The following is a 17,315-nucleotide window of genomic DNA, read 5'->3' as shown; positions in this document are numbered from 1 at the left end:
GTAACAAATTTTAGACTGGCAATAGTGTCAACCTAACAAGAAGATGTGGATTTTTACTTTTGACTATTCTTAATAATGAATTTCCAAGATGTGCACACTTCATTTGATCTTCATTCACTCCTTCCATCTGTACTCTATTCTTCCCCTCCTCCCTTTTGTATGACTTTTCTTTATATATACTATATCTTGTGTCTCTATCTAGAGTCACATCTTTACCTGATCCATCATTTATCTTAGTAAACAAACATTATATGATTTATTAAATCAATAAATATTATTATGATTGCTATTATATTTTATTATTTTATTAGTATCAATTACTAGATAAGTTTAAATTTTTAATTTAAACTTATCTAATGGTGAACACTAATAAATAAATTATATTTTTATTTAATATTTGATTTATATCTCAACATAATGATATATACATGCAATTATCTTGGGAGAGGGGATATTACAGTCCTACCCTCCCAAGATTGCTTCTCCTCAAGCAATATAATTCTTGTTTAATTTCTAAGTTTGAACTCAACGCAACAACCATGAGTAGCTTCATAACTTTTGAACTCCTGTTACATATTATTGAACTTGATTGGTTATATGCTAATTAGATTGGTGAATGAAAGATTAACTCCTTTACCTTATAGGATGGTAAGATGATGCTCTGATACCACTATAATTTCCCCTCTTCTAGATTAGGATCGAATGCTATACCCTACAAGAAATGGTTAGTCTAATATCAAAAATTGCATGTAAAACATGTTATAAACATTGAATTAGTAAATATGAATCAAAAATTCTATCCAGACTACCCTACCTAATCCCTCGGAAGAGAGCTTTCTCAAAACACCTAACCCTTTAATGAGAACTATATCTCAATTAGATGATTATCATCAAAAGAGCATCTTCCTTAGGCCTCTTTGGGATATTTGGAAACATTACCTGGTAGAGATCCCACCTCTACCAAGTCTTTAATCTCTGACATATGCATATGTTTGACCGCTACAATATATATTGTCTCTAAGAGATTATCTATAAATCTCTCTCTGGGTTCCAGTTTGGAATCCCAACATTCCATTAAGAATGCCCTCTACTCTTTTGAGTTCTCCTTATGAGAAAATCAACATCCATAGTTGGATGCCCTCTACCAAGATTAACTTGGTCTCTGTAAGAACTATAAAATTCTCTTATGTCTATCATTAGTAAACATTCTCTACATTGGGTATGTCAAGTTCAAATATATAAATATCAAATATTACATACCTTCAATTCTTCTTGAAATCTACAACTATGTATGTCCCTTTAATAGATACAGTCCTCTATCTTTAGATATTAACTATCAACTTTGTATCTTACTGCAATACACCTGTTAAGTATATCTACTAAATATGAATTAGTTATTGGTTTAATTCTTCCAGAGGTGTGATTTCCTTCCTTCATATTCCTTAGATGATGCACGAGGGTCCATGTATTTTCATGGTGTGAACACCAATCGATATCTTTTCCTTATGTTATCACTTTTTTATACTCTTCATCATGTGATCATCTTTTTATCATGCAAGACTTGTTTGACAGAAGAGAAACCCTTGCTCATGTGGACAATACTCCATCTTTCCTCTCATATGGAGTCCTCTACATCTAAATCTCAATGTGAACTTTATCATTTTGTTGTCTATTCAATTCTTTTATCCAACTTAGTGCTTTATCTCTGCTCTCTATTATTATGTCTTCAAGTGATGTTGTGTTATAAGCTATAATGACTATGAATCGACCTTTGTTAATATATTTTTATCTTCTCCGGAGATTCTGACCGATGATCCTTGATATTTACGTTGGTAGGGAATGGAGGTTTATTCTCTACGTTGAAAGATGATGATTCTAATAAGTGAGCATATTTTGTGTGTCCTGTCATGTATGATATGTATCTCATCTTCATTGTTAGCTTCCTTTGTATATATCATTGTTGTTCCTGTAGTATCTTCCCTACAATATCCCATATGAGATTCAAGGCCAGTTGATGAATTGTTGCATCATGGACTTCAAATGCAACTCTTTACATGACTGTAATATGCATTAAAACACTATTCGGCTCACATACGATGATTCTATTAATAATTGGATGAATGTACAAGCTTCTGTGTATAAATCTTTCCCATATTCTATTTCATTCTCTCGTCCATTGTCTCTTGTTTTTATGTGAGACTTCATTTGATCTTTATTCACTCCTTCCATCTGTACTCTGTTCTTCCCCTCCTCCCTTTTGTATGACTTTTCTATATATATAATATTTCATGTGTCTCTCTAAATAGTTGCATCTTTACATGATCCATCATTTATCTTGGTAACCAAATATTATATGATTTTTTAAATCAATAAATATTATTATTATATTTTATTATTTCATTATTATTAATTATTAGATAAGTTTAAATTTAGTGAATTTCTAATTTAAACTTATCTAATGGTGAATACTAATAAATAAATTATATTATTATTTAATATTTGATTTATATCTCAACATAATGGTATATACATGAAATTATCTTGGAAGAGGGGATATTATAATTGGACAATATGTTGATCAAGTGTTGTGTGATATTGTGGACATTAGTAGTTGTCACATATTACTTGGTAGACCTTGTAAGTATGATTGCAGGGCAGTGCATGATTGTGTCAAAAATGTGTTTATTGTTGAGAAGGGTGGAAGGAAGCATTCCTTGATTCCTTTGTAGAATGTAGAACTTGGTATGAGGAACCTAAGGTTTGCTAGTCAAGATGAGTTGTAGAATTCTTAAAAGGTTAGAGATCAACATGGAAAATAGACATGTTGCACACCAAAGACACATGTGCAGATGACAATTGTAGGAAAGGAGTTGCATTAGTGGAATGAAGGAAAAAGGGTATGAGTTGATAATATGGAGGACATGTATGTGAAGAACTAGTTTGGGGTTTATGCGTTGAACCCTAAAATATGTTTGTCCAACTAGATTGAGAACATATTTTTATTGCATATTTGGTGTCTAATGTAGGAGAATCCTAGGGTAGCCAGTAATCCTGAATGTAGGAGATTTGTGCTCAAATTTGTGAATTTATGTTTTGCACCATTAGGGATGTGTTTGAGGCATATTGGGGACCTTGTCCTAAGTGTGCATGAATTTTGGAGTAATTGTCTTGGAGTTAGAGCCTTTTTGGTGGTTGTTGGTAACATGTTCCTAACTTACAGGAAGACCTTAGATATTGTATTTGCGAGATTTGATCTAAGGAAGTTGGCATGTGCACTCTTGGGTTTAGATAGTTGGATGGCATGTGGACCTATGGCTAAGAGTGTATACTCTCATTTGGTCGTATGAGTTAGTTATGCATTGTACTCTTGGGGCTTGTCCTAAGTATTTGGTATTTCATGTATTTGTTGCCAAGCCAATTGGTAGCTTGATGGTTTATTTACTCTAAGTGTTTATTTAAATTTTTTTGCTACGCTGACTTGTGGCTTAGTCTGGTAAAAGTAGACGGTCTTATCTTGTCTTGAGTCATCATGGACCATTCAGTTTAGCATAATGTAGTTGAGAGGAGTGAATTTTAGCAAAGCTACTAGCTAAGTGTGGGCTTGATAGACAAGAAGGTTTCTTGGTGGCTTGCGAGTATAAGTTTAAATTCTTCTTGGGGTTTTCTACTAGATTGTAGATTTGGGCTAGTGGTTGGATCTTGTGAGGTCTTGCATAACTACTATAGTAATTTGCTGATGTATTTGGTCATAACCCAAAATGCCTTACAATCGGACATGTTGGATGAAAATCTTATGATTCAATTATTAGAATTGGAAAGGTTTTAGATCTAAATCTCTATGTTATTGTTATTCTTTTAATGTGTAGTTATTTGTTGGGGGCTAGGTCATCTCCTTTGGGGATACACCTGCTTTGTACAACACCAATATGACAATCTTGAAATTGTGCACCAAATCCAAGCATTTGTTCATTAAAAACTTCAATAAGTGCCTTACATCCTACTTATACCATTGTGGGAGATGGCCTTATAGCTTCCAAAAAAATTCACGTGTCCACAAATCAAAATAACCTTTCAACTTGTACAAAAATGTAAAAGTTTCCTTTTGCAAATTTCCAACATTTTTTGCAACGTCATAATAATTTGACAAATTTTCACCAAGACAATATATGACTCCTATTAACATGGCCAAATGACCATAAAACATGCAAATATCAATTCTATTACATCACATGCCCAAATTTGAACTTTGATTACCTATCGACTCTTGTTGACCGATGAACAAACAATGGAATAATGAAGCAAAAGCATGCCTAATGGTTACAACTTATTATTAAATGACTCCCAGATGCACCAAACAACTAAAGACACAATCAAGTCTAGTCTCAGAAGAAATTGGGAAAAAGGGCTTTTATAAAGGCAACAAGAAGTGAAACAAAAATATTAACAACAGAAGCCATGTGGTAAATGAGAACGATCTCCATACAAAATAACATGATAGAATTGTATCAAGACCTGAAGAGTAGATTATTCTGAATCTTTCAACTCTCCTAATGTTTCTCTCTCTCTCACCTTTACAAAATCTTCCCCACCATAATCTTTGTAAATTGTGCTCTAAATTACCCCCATCTAATTTCTTAGTATAACTTTGTTTACTTTATTTATTTATTCTACCCATTTTTTTAACTTAACTTTCATCTTTTCTTTTAATTTTCTTAAGTACTATTATTTTTTCTAACATGCACAAATTCTAATAATATATATGGAAATTTAGTGTAATTAAATATACACATAATTTATTTATTTTTTATATAAATTTATTTTATGTATATTTTACTTTCTTCAATTTTAACTTGTTAAAGTGATATTTCATTTCAATGTTTGATTAAGTATATTATTATTTTACTTACATCTTTTATTTCTCTACTTAATATACTTAATATGCACAGCATTAATAATAAATAAAGTAAATTTAGTATAATAAAATATATAAATAACTTTCTTAATTTAATATTTATATGCATGAAAAATACAACACAAATCTACCTACCTACCTACCTATCTATCTATCTAACTTGAAACTCTTTCACATTTTTAAGAGAATCTATTTACTTTTTTTATATAAAAATAATCATTTTAATATATGCATTATATTTTTCTATATATTTGCTTTCATTAAACAATAAGTTTTATTTCTTTAATTTTTATCATTTAAAATTTGGTACTATAAATTTAAGCTTAGATTTCTTCAATTTTATATGGTTGTGGCCAGACAAAAACTTAAAATTAAATTGGAAGAAAATGCAAACAAATTTATTAAGTTTAATATATATGCATCAATCAAATTTTTTTTTTTAAATTGTGTAACTTGTTACAATAAGTAAATAATTTAAATGGTTTAGAAATTATTTAGAATTCTCTTTTATTTTCTTTGGTCTTTCTATTTCAAGTGAGAGAAAGATTTCATTGCAAAGAATTCCTGCTTGATAAGATCTAAAGATGGTGATATTTAAAATTATTTATTTTAATTTATTAAAAAAATTTAAAAATTAATATTATTTAATCTTTTACATTATAAAATATTACACTCTTTTAGAAATATATAAATTATAAATTTTAATATAAATAAATTTAATAAAATATATGATAATCACTATATTATAATAATAAAATAATAGATTAAATTAAAAATATGTGTAATTTAATATATTGACATAAATGTTATAAATTATATCAAATAAATAATATAAATCACTCAAAAAGAGAAAAAATAAAAGAAGATGAAGGAGAAAAATAAATAAAAGGAGAAGGGAGAAAAAGAGGATAAGGGGAATTTTAGGTAATTTTAGGTATATGAAAATGGAAATGACTCAATTCTTTCACCATCCTTATAGAAGAACATTATTATTACAAAATTTTCCTATAACCATCGCATCTTATTAGAATGAAAATGCTAGTAATTTTATTTTCCAAAATTTAAATTGGATTATATGGATGTTCAACTAGAAGAAAGACAAAGTCTCAATACATTGCTTAGAATAGCTAGACTCGATATTTTGAGATTCTATAGAATAAATGAGTTTTACTATGCTAAATCTAATTTCTAAATTACAAATTAATTTTGAAAATGGTTGATTTTAAGACCATGATGTTGTTACCCTGCCATTTATTTTTATTTTTTAGAGTCAAGTTCTCAATCAAACCAATATGACTCAAATTTTATAAAAGTAAATAGTACTTCAAACTTATTTTTCAAAATTAATTTTAATTATTTGATTGTTCTACTCATTCTTACCTTCAAAAACGAACCTACATGTATCAAAAATGGATTTAATTTGTCTAAGTAAATGCTCAAATTATTACAAATTCTAGCCTAAAGAATTAGAAACCTAAAACCGAACATTCACAATCAAAGAAAGTTCAAGGTGCTTAAAAATGTTAAAGCAATAAGAAAGTCAAATTGGTAACTCTTTCCAGTTATTGATGCTAAAAAAAATGGAGCACACAAAACTTAATAGTTCTTAATGCTTCAAAAATGAGCATTCACAACCAATTTTATCAAAACCATGTAAAGCTCTTAAAAATAGAGCAGGCATATCTTAGTAGTTTCAAATGCATTTTGAATTTTACAATCAATCTCTATTCCAAGAAATTTTTGTGAAAACCTTGGAGATTTTCCCAGAACAGGATGCACAGTATAGATTAATTGGAATGAATATTGATTTCCATTGCTGTGATCAAACAAAAGCACTCGGCGGATTTTTGCTAATATCCTCGCTGTTCGGAATGCAGATGTTTAGAAACACCATGCGGGTTCATCAATGTCCCCTGATTAAACTTAAAGATATTGCGCTTCATTGACAACAAATTTATTTCAAGAGAAGCATTGTAATAGTGTGTGAAATATCAGATCCCTAAAATTTCTCCTCACAGGATGTAACATTTGGGACTGCATACAATGAATTTATTATAAGGTTTTCAAAACTTTTTGAGTAGATGTAACCGACAGACACTTGGGGGATTTATTAAAGAGGCTTAGAAAATCTGTGAGAAAATGCACTTGTTGGGTTGAAGTCGAATGCTATAATCTCTGCAAAGTTTCTCATTGAAATTGTGTACCAATTTCATCCTTTGAAACATAGAATGGATATCAATCATAGATTGGTTAAAGTTTGATCACTTATAACGAAGCTTTTACTTTGGAATTGCTTACGGTAAACAAGACTGCAAAATGGGGAATCCCGTATAGGGAACGTGGGATTAGTTTGACCAAATGCCTCATAGAGACGCTAATGAGAATTCATTTGAATGTGGAGCTTCAAACAAAAGAGGTGAGCAGCTAATTGTTTGACATAATGTCTTCAAGAAGGTTGTGAATGTTTGATTGATTGCCAAGATTGCCTCATCAGGAAATGGCTGCAATGGACATGCATGCAGATTGTGGAAACATAGATTACACTGCAACTATTTGACTAAATGCCTCATAGAGAAACCGGCCCACCAAAAGCTATAAAAGCAGCGATGTCACAAGAAATGTCATAAGTGCAAGAGTTTTCATAAAATAAATGTGCTGAAAGCTTCATTATCTATTTCTCCCGTTCTTGTTGAGATCGGTGCCATGTCAAGAATCATTGGGAGCATGTTGCACAATAGATATTATACATGGGTACTCAGGATATGAAACGAAGAGCTTTGAATATCTTGCTATTAGCTTTGATGTCCGTAACAAAATGACAAATGTTGAATGGCACACCAACCATTTGACAAATTGCTCACGCTGAAAGCGCACGATACAAAAATTTGTCATACTAACTAGCACTTGTATCCCCAAAGGTCCAAGGGTCAAGCCGATTCGCAAGTCAAAGAAATTATGTGCAAATTTAGCAAAGCTATAACATCAAAGCCATTCTGTGCAGTTTCCAAGTTTCTTTATTTCCTTCTTTTCCCCTGAAATTTAAAGCGGAAGGATTATGTAAATGCTTATTACAGGTATTAGGCTAAGATGCTGGCCTCAATGGACTAACAAATCAAAATATGAGTGATAACAGCTCTATTTTGAAAGAAACAAGACAATAAATTAATTAGCCAAGTTACACAAAGGACGATAGAGAACTTTTATTTACTAACAGTGAATCATGGTTAACTTCAAAGTTATAAACAATGCAGTATCAAAACAAAGATGGTATTAATCATAATTAACAATTAAAATGAAGTCATAATGGGGTTGGGAGTTATCAACCAGAATAAGGATTCATCGGGATGCCGAAGGAAAGTGTTTTTAAATAAAGATATCTTGGTCTAGCATGAGGATTCAGAGGGTTTAGGACAACTGAATGAGGTTGAGGTTTTACTCGCTGTTCCCCCCTTTCTTTCTGATCTAAAATGTCAAACTCCAATTCCAGTAGAAAATTTAGATTGCTCCATGACTGAACATTATTTAGAGGAATGTTTTAACGAAAAAGATGAGTTATGTTCACAAGATCTTCAGAAATTCCAGGGAGATAAGGAGTCTTCAGATTCAGTGGGAACTGAGGTTGATCTTGGCATTGATAGATGCTTTGACTATTCTCAAACTTTGTCTCTTTCACAATCAGCCGCAGTCAATTTGACACCAAAAAAGATACCTAAAGTGAGGCAGAAAATCTAATAGGGTGATAACAAGAGAGGAGGTAGAAGCAGGCTTTCAATCCACTCTTGATGGAAAGTTTTCTATCTTGACACGTTCGACAAGGAGAGCAAAAGTCTCTCCTTCTCAAACATGAAGATTATTTCGTGGAATGTCAGAGGCATTAATGCCTCTGACAAGAGACAAAGAATCAAGCAACAGCTTGATTCTTCGAAGGCAGATATTATTATGTTACAGGAAACCAAGTTATCGCAGGGAAATTACAAAAAATCAATTATGACTTGAAAGGGTTGGTGCTCTGTTCATGTGCAGGGAATGGGTGCTTCAAGGGGTCTTGGCATCTTGTGGAATCCTAAGATAGTGCAAGTCTAGTTGATTCAACAGCAAGCAAATTGGCAATTGATAAAAGTCCAACATTTCCAACTTTCTTTTCATCTTTTTAATTTGTATGGTCCCTCTGCTACAGATGATAAGAGAAGGCTATGGAAAACTTTAACAGGTGTTATTCAGAGTATCCAGGTCCTAAATGTTATCATGGGTGGTGATTTTAATGCTATTCTCAATGCGGATGAAAAAATTGGAGGTATTTGCCCTCCAGCTAAGACCGTTCAAGACTTCTCCTCTTTCCTTTTGGATAATGATTTCTTAGATTTGATTCCTTATTCAGGTGGTTATACTTGGACTAATAAGCAAATGGGTTTCCATCAGATAGCTGAGAGGCTTGATAGATTTCTGATATCTCAGTTATGGAGAATTCAAAATTATAGTATTTCTTCAGCTATTTTGTCCTTCCTAGGCTCTGACCACTTCCCAATTGAGTTGTTAATAAATCTTCCTTCTTTGGCTTATCACAATCATAGGCCATCTTTCAAGTTTGAATGAATGTGGTTTAGACATCCCCAATTTCATCTTTTATTGAGGGAGTGGTGGTTAAATGCTCCACGTGTTATGGGCATCAAGATGTATCAGTTTTGGTCAAAACTCAAACATATGAAGACTCAGATAAAAAAATGGAATAAATTTGTTTTCAAAAATTTTTTCTTTGAGAAAGAGGTGCTCAAGCAAAAACTTTATCAGATTAACAACCATGTCATTCATCATGGTTTGGATAGTGATACCTTTTTGCAACAAAAACATCTACAAGAAGAGTGGGAGGAACTTTGTTCATGAGAAGAGGCTTATTGGAGACAAAAATCACGAGAGCTTTGGCTACAAGAGGGGGACAAAAATACCAAATTTTTTCATGCTATTGCAAAACAAAAGCAGGCTTTGAGAACTATATTCTCTATCAAAGATTCAGATTTAGGCAATTCTATTCTTACTTTTGAAGGTATTCAACAGGAAGGTGTTAAATTTTTTAAAAATTTATTAGACCCTCAGGAGGCTGATGTTCCCTCACATCAACAACAAGAAGAGTTATTGAACAATATCCCAACTCTAGTTACAGCTCAGGATAATTGCATGTTGATGGCCCCATTCACTATAGTGGAACTCCATACTGTCGTGTTTTCCATTTCTTCGGATAAATCCCCAGGGCATGATGGGTTCTCAACCCTTTTTTTTCAAAGATGTTGGATTTTTATTTGTTGGGACCTCTTGGCAGCACTGGAGGAATCAAGGAAGAGTAAAGCCATGCTTTGTAATTTTAATACCACTAATATTGCCCTTATTCCTAAGGTCAAAGACTCTAAGACGTTTGTTGATTTTAGACCCATTTCATTGTGCAATGTGATCTACAAAATCTTTACTAAAGCTATTTACCTCAAATTGAAGAAATTAATTCCTAATCTTATTTCTCTGGAGCATGCGGGTTTTATGCCAGGAAGGGAAGCATTGGAAGGTGCCTTGGTGGCACATGAAGCTCTACATTCCATTAAGACTCACCAGACTCAAAATTTTGTTATTAAGTTAGATATGATGAAAGCATATGATAGACTTCGTTGGGACTTTTTATTCAAAGTTTTGGACAAGTTTGGTTTCTCTGCTACGTGGTGTAAATGGGTAAAAGCATGTATATCTGAAGCATGGTTCTCAATCATTATTAATGGTTCTCCAACTGGTTTTTTCTCTTCCTCACAAGGTATTAGACAAGGTGATCCACTATCTCCGATTCTATTTATCTTGATGGCATAAGTGTTCAGTAGGTCAATTAAGTCCCAACAGGTGCAAGGAGTATGGAAAGGTGCTCTAATTGCAGGCACTAATGAGTTTGTTACACATTCTCTTTTTGCGGATGATACACTACTTTTTGGTTATGCCTCCATTCAAGAAGCAAGACAGATAAAGAGAACCCTCCAAGCTTACACACTAGCCTCAGGTCAGAAAGTTAATCAGCTCAAATCAAAATTTATTTTTTCAACACAGTCTGTTTTGGCTTGCAAAATCTAAAATATTTTACAATTTCCAGTGGGTAAACTTCCATCAATGTATTTGGGAATTCCTTTTTTTGTGGGAGCAAACAAAGTTGTTTACTGGAACAACATCATTGAGAGGATAAAACATAGACTTGTAGCTTGGAAAGCGAGATGGCTATCACTATCAGGGAGAATCCTATTAGTCAAAACAGTGTTAAGAACAATTCCAAATTATTTTTTTGCTGTCTTGAATGCTCCTGCCTCTGTTATTAGCCAGATTGAGAAACTGATTAGAAGTTTTCTTTGGTCGGATAATATGTCTGGGGATAAGAAGATTCCCCTAATATCTTTAAAAGAGATGTCTCATTCTAAATCTAAAGGAGGGGTGGGCTTGCAAGAACTTCTAAGTAGAAATAAAGCATTTGGAGGCAAACTCATTTGGTTTATGTATGAGAAACCAAATAGCAAATGGTGTTCTATTATGCGTAAGAAATATTTAAATATTGATGACCCATTGCATATCTTCACTTTAGCAAATCCTCCAAAGGGGTCAGCAATTTGGAATTTTATGATGGCTTCAAGAGAGGTGGTCTTCAACTACATCACGTGGGAAGTACATAGCGGGTTATCTGTTTCTTTTTGGGTAGATTCTTGGTTGGGCTTCCCACCTCTTGTGAACTCTTCCCAAGCTTTGGAGATCATGCATATCACTAACCAACATTGGGGCTCAAAATTGATTGATTTTGTGGTTGCAATTGAGTTACACACAGGCAAGGGTATTTGGAAGGATCCGACATCCTTACCACTGGACAATAATCAATGTTCCTTTTTATTGGGAGTTTTTAAGGAAAGAAATATTTATTTTTCTCAAGATAAGGATGTAGTAAGATGGGCTCCTTCTAAAGATGGTAGGTACTATGTTAAAGAAGGTTATAAAGCATTAAAAAATCTAGTTGAAATTAGGCCCCCACATCATGCTTTCAATCTTTGTTAGAATAATGTTGTGCTCCCCAAAGCAGGCTGTTTCACATGGCTTGCTTTAAAAAAAAGGATTTTAATTAGTGATAAATTGTCTAGACTTTCAATAGCTCTGCCATTTAAGTGTGTTTTGTGTGAAGAAACATGGGAGACTGTAGATAACATACTATTACAATGTCCTTATGTGCAAGAGTGCTGGTTACATGTGCTCAAAAAACTCAATTATGAGATGCCACTTCCGAACAGCTTGTGGAATCTTTTTCAATCATGGCCCTTGCTTTATCCTAAGTCAATATTTCATGGTATTTCAAAGTGTGCTCCTTCAGCTATTTTTTGGGCACTTTGGTGGGAAAGAAACAAGCGTATCTTTCATCATGTTTCTTCACATATGAGCAAGGTGCAAGATCAAATTGAGAAATCTATAGTCGAAAGCGTTAATTCTTCAATTGCTTTTGTTAGTTTTAATCACTATTTATCAGCTTGGGATAGTAGTATCATTCAGAATTGGAAAGCTATTCGCATTCCTATGGGTACTCATTCAAATCCAAAATTATTCAGCAAAGTTGATAGATCAAATGTCAAGTGGATTCCTCCATTATCTGGTTTTGTTAAGATAAACTTTGATGACGCATCATGTGGAAACCCAGGCAAATCAGGAATTAGAGCTTGCATTAGAGATGAGTGTGGAAGGGTTTTAGCAATTAAATCTCAACCTTTAGCTCCGGGGACAAATAATATGGCAGAGGCACACGCTTTGCTAGCTGGCTTAATACTAGCAAGAATAAATGGTTTTCATTCAGTTCATATTGAGGGTGACTCAATGATTATAATTAAAGCATGTCTCTCAAAAAATTCTTTCAATTGGAAAATTACTTATATCCTAAAATAGATTTGGGGGTTATTGGATTCATTTCGAAAGTATCGGATATCTCATATATATAGGGAAGGTAATTCTGTGGCCGACTATTTAGCAAATACGGGATGTGATGATCAACATGTAGAATTTGTTGCCTCGGCTTCACATCCCAATCTTAATTCTCATCCAATTATGTTGTCTGCCTTTCCTGTTCTAGCAGAACTTTTTATCCAGGATTCAAATTAATGTCTCCAATTGCAGCCCTTTGTAGTTTGTGTTGTCATAGGGGAAATCTTTTGTGGGCTGCTTTTCTTCTACTTATTTCTTTTGTATTTCAACGAGGAAATGGGGTTTTCTTTCTAGTTCTTTCCCCATGGAGTTATCGAACTAGCTATTTTAATATATAGTTTGTGGCCCCATCCACATTTTCCCAAAAAAAAAGAAAAGTAAAATGAAGTCGAAATGAGAGGATGTTGAATTGTGTTGCTGTCTTCGAAGAACTATTCTACATCTTCCTTGTATTTTTTATGCAGACTGCAAAAAATAATAAAGATTTAAGCAAAGTAGGATATGATTGCAAGTGAATACCAATATCATGTAGAATTAATTGCTCAAATGTCTTGGTTGAATGGTGTGAATAAGGAGATATAATAAATGCACAAGTTTGTTACATTTGTTCTTTTGTTCTGTGAAAAGAAATGAGCGGCTACTTGCCAAATATTAAAGAATGTATGCTTGATTAGACGCAACATCAGGTATAAGATGTACTAAAATATGAGGTAATTTGTTGAACTTACTAAATAATCATGAGATACCCACTGTTACAACTTTCAATCATCGAAATGTTGAATTCGGATCCTGTGGATAAGAGATTGAATTTCATTGGTGGATTCATTTTCATTTAGACTATTTTGAACAACATAATTGTGCATGAATTTCATAATAAAAACATGATTCTTTGAAATTGTTGTGTACCTTGATTGTTGAGAGGGCAAGTTGAAGTAATTGAGCTTCTTCTCTTTTCCTTATGATAGTGTATGCATTATTTTCCATTTTCGAGTACCTTTCAAGGGAGAAAACTAGCTGTATGTGAAGGTCTTCCAGTGATCTGACTTTGGATATTGCTGTGAATGTAAGCCCTTGCCTTTTTTATTTACCAATGTCAATTGTTGCTTTGTGTATGTAAGCCCTTGGGATTTGTGAATGTTTAAAGCCCATGCCATTGTCAACAACATTTGCCTTCGCATGCCGAAGGTCAGAGGAATTATTGGAACTACTTTTGGATCATTTTTATCCCATGGTGGACCATTGTAATTATCAATTCTTGCTTCAATGTAAAATAGAAGTTGTGGGGATTTGCAACCATTACTGTTGACAATTTCAATTATTTCACCCAATGCTCCATTTACAAGGCCTGCTTGATTCCATATGTTTATTGTGAGCATGATATGTTGCCCTTTGTGTTAAGTTTGTAGTTATAGTCAGATTGATATGACCATGAGTTTCATTATTGATGATAATATAAATATTCCTTTATATATATTATACATATATTATATATATTATATATATATTACATATATTATATATATATTACATATATTATATCTATGTGCTAGAAAATGTGATCTGTTGGGAGCATGAACCAACAAACAAACATTAGTTAAAAACCTCAAATATGCATCAAAGACTATCAAAATGAAATAATATTAGCTAACTAATGCTTGCTTGAGTTTTGCAACTCTAAGCAGCCAACAAACCAAATCCTCTAACCACCTCTATAGCTCAACAAGGGCACCTATGAGAGGCCTTGTTGGTGTGTTAAGATGGGGGGTATGTTTGGTGTGCTCTCCCAAACACAACGAAGTATTGCATCTCTTGAGTGGATGTGCAAATGTGAGTGATGATCAAATATTAAGCTAAGCTACATGAGATGAAAAACACTTCAAGAAATGGCTATGGAGAAAGCCATACTTAAAAGTATTCAATGATGATGATATGAAATGTAACCAAGCAAACTAACTAAGTATGCAAGCTACACTAACAAGTAAGTGCAAAGGAAATGCAAATGCAAAAGCAAACTAGCTAAACCATACAAATGCAAAGCTAAACCGGCTATCAAATGGTTACTATGCACTTGGAAATCACTATGAAAACTACCATGAAAACTACTATGAAAGCTCAAACTAACATGCAAACTCAACTACAAGGAAAGCTCAAACTATGATGCAAGCTCAAATCTCAAACCAACATGGTAACAATGCAATAATGAGAGATGGAAATGCTTGAGACAAGGCCTCTATTTATAGGCTTGAGGGAGGGCTTGGTGAGGTGGCATCCATGTAGGTGCCACATAAGGTGACATGCAAGCCATGCAAGTGGTAAAAAATTCAAAGTTTGCACACACGTGTGAACAAACTTGAGAGGAAGAGTGGGAGACAAGAGTGCAAGAGGAGTGTGGAAGCATGCCTTCTCACACATGTGTGAGCACACACTTAGGCTAATGAGGAGGATTAGGAAAGTGATTAGGATGATTAAGTGGGATTAAAAGAGGAAGCAGGCTTAAGTGGATGAAAAAGATGGGTGTAGACTACCTTTTACACTAGGCTTAAGATTAAATTAAACAAGATTTAACTTTATAGTTTTAATAAGATGGAGGGATTTAAATAAATAAATAAAAATTTAAAAGGGGAAACATAGAGGATCATGTGTTAAATTAATTTAACACATTAGGGCTAGGAGTATTTAAATTAAATTTAAATACACTAGGAGAATAAACTCATTTAATTAATTAATTTAATTAAATAAGTAGAAGAATGTAAGCAATTTAATTAATTAATTAATAATTAATTACAATAACAGAGGCAATATTAATAAATTAATATACTCTTTAGGGACAATTTTAAGTGTCTACATTTTGCCCCTCTTTGATGTGATGTCAGAATGCTATTATATCAAAGAAAAAAAAATATAGGTTGCCCCAAAGAAGGTGGGAGTCCTATGGTGACGACAGAGGAGGAGGGTGCCCCCTCGTGAAAATTGCACAAAAAATTAATTTTGGGCAATTTTCACGAAAAGGTCTTAAGAAAAGAAGAGAAAAGAGAAAAATGGGAATAAATGAAAACATTTGCATGACTTGTGGGTAAATAGGGGACGAACATGGCTTAGGGAAGACATGGGCTCAAATTGGGTTTGCGAGGGGGGCGGAGGGGGCTATACAAGCCTCTGAGAGGCCCAAAGAAGGTTATTGTCACACCATGAGCAGAGCATCTAGAGCAAACATGGACCTCATTAATCAATTGCAGCTTGGTTAGCATGTTTGAGAGTACCAGTGAGTAGCTGAGATGGGCCCACTGGTAAGTCATCTGATCATCTTTGTCTTTTGGTAGGTTAGGCTAGGCTAGGCTCATTTAATATGCCATAAATGTACCAAAATGAGGTCCGGGTGGAGATGACAGTCTACACCCTGCCATTTGTAGATGACAAAGTGGAGATCTCGGGCCTACGAAGACGAGACGATAGGATCCATCTTGTCATCTACGAAGATGCCAAAAGGGTGAAGAGATGATGCGGAGACAAAAGGTTTCATCATGTTGTCTTTGCGAATGGAAAAATTAGGTTGGGGCCAATGGAGACAACAAAGCACAGTTAGTCGTCTTCGCAGACGATAAAAGGCTGTCATCTACATTGATCGATGTCCACTCTAATCAGCATCTACGCCAATTAGTGGCTCCGCTGATTGGGACAAATCATAGGAGGCAAGGGAAGATGCCCCATTCTAGGGACATCATAGGCTAGAAAGACTAACTCTCTACATGTCTATGCTGCAGGAGGACACAGTGGTGTTTAGGTCGAGGGACCACTACCCTTTGACCATGGTGATCCACTTTAGTAAGATTCTATATTGTTTAATAACAAAAAATTTACCCAATTTATATAAATATCCAAAGATATGCTTCTTTTCCCAAAACTCAAAATGACTTTCATAAAAACTACATAGTTATGACTGTGTTAGACAAAATGAGATCCAAAGCCAAAGTGGAACTTCTGATCCAACATTCTACAAAGGTTAATTAGATCCTTCATTAACTCTTTCAATCATGTGCAAAATAATAGCTTTCATTACATAAACTATTACCAAAGCAATAAGAATTATAATCATACTCATAAATTTTCAATGAATTCTTTCTCTAGGGCTTGCCACATCCCCTCAAATACAAATCCATTTAAAATGAGATAAAAAAATGGAAAGGTAATTCAATGCACTAACAAGACCCAAACAATTTAAAAAAATTCAATGATTAGTCATGGAGATATCAACCAATTTGTATCCAAACATTTGAACATGACGTTTTCTTGTCTTTTTTGGTTACAATGCATGGATATTCCTTTATAATGAATATGAGAATTGAACCAAAAGGAAGTGTGTTCATTATAATTCAAAACCAAATTTATTGGAAAGAAAAATACATTATCAGATCTATAAACCATGTGACCGTTATTA

At 33.5% G+C, this 17,315-nt stretch overlaps 1 protein-coding gene across 1 annotated transcript; it reads left to right on the top strand.

Annotated features, from left to right (window-relative positions):
* The first annotated feature begins 8,755 nt into the window (after nucleotides 1–8,755).
* LOC149568529 (uncharacterized) lies at nucleotides 8,756–16,125 on the top strand. Its single transcript, XM_089816736.1, has 8 exons — nucleotides 8,756–8,839; nucleotides 8,936–8,942; nucleotides 9,090–9,290; nucleotides 10,446–10,624; nucleotides 10,787–10,940; nucleotides 11,031–11,753; nucleotides 12,096–12,767; nucleotides 15,962–16,125. The coding sequence occupies exons 1-8, from the start codon at nucleotides 8,756–8,758 to the stop codon at nucleotides 16,123–16,125; spliced, it is 2,184 nt and encodes a 727-aa protein (XP_089672862.1).
* Nucleotides 16,126–17,315: the final 1,190 nt, after the last annotated feature.

This window comes from Cupressus sempervirens, chromosome 3 (genome assembly GCF_028749045.1).
Source record: "Cupressus sempervirens isolate cs-2001-9-10 chromosome 3, ASM2874904v1, whole genome shotgun sequence".
Taxonomy (NCBI): Eukaryota; Viridiplantae; Streptophyta; class Pinopsida; order Cupressales; family Cupressaceae; genus Cupressus; species Cupressus sempervirens.
The sequence above is the reverse complement of the archived record's forward strand: the minus strand, read 5'-3'. Positions and strand labels throughout refer to the sequence as shown.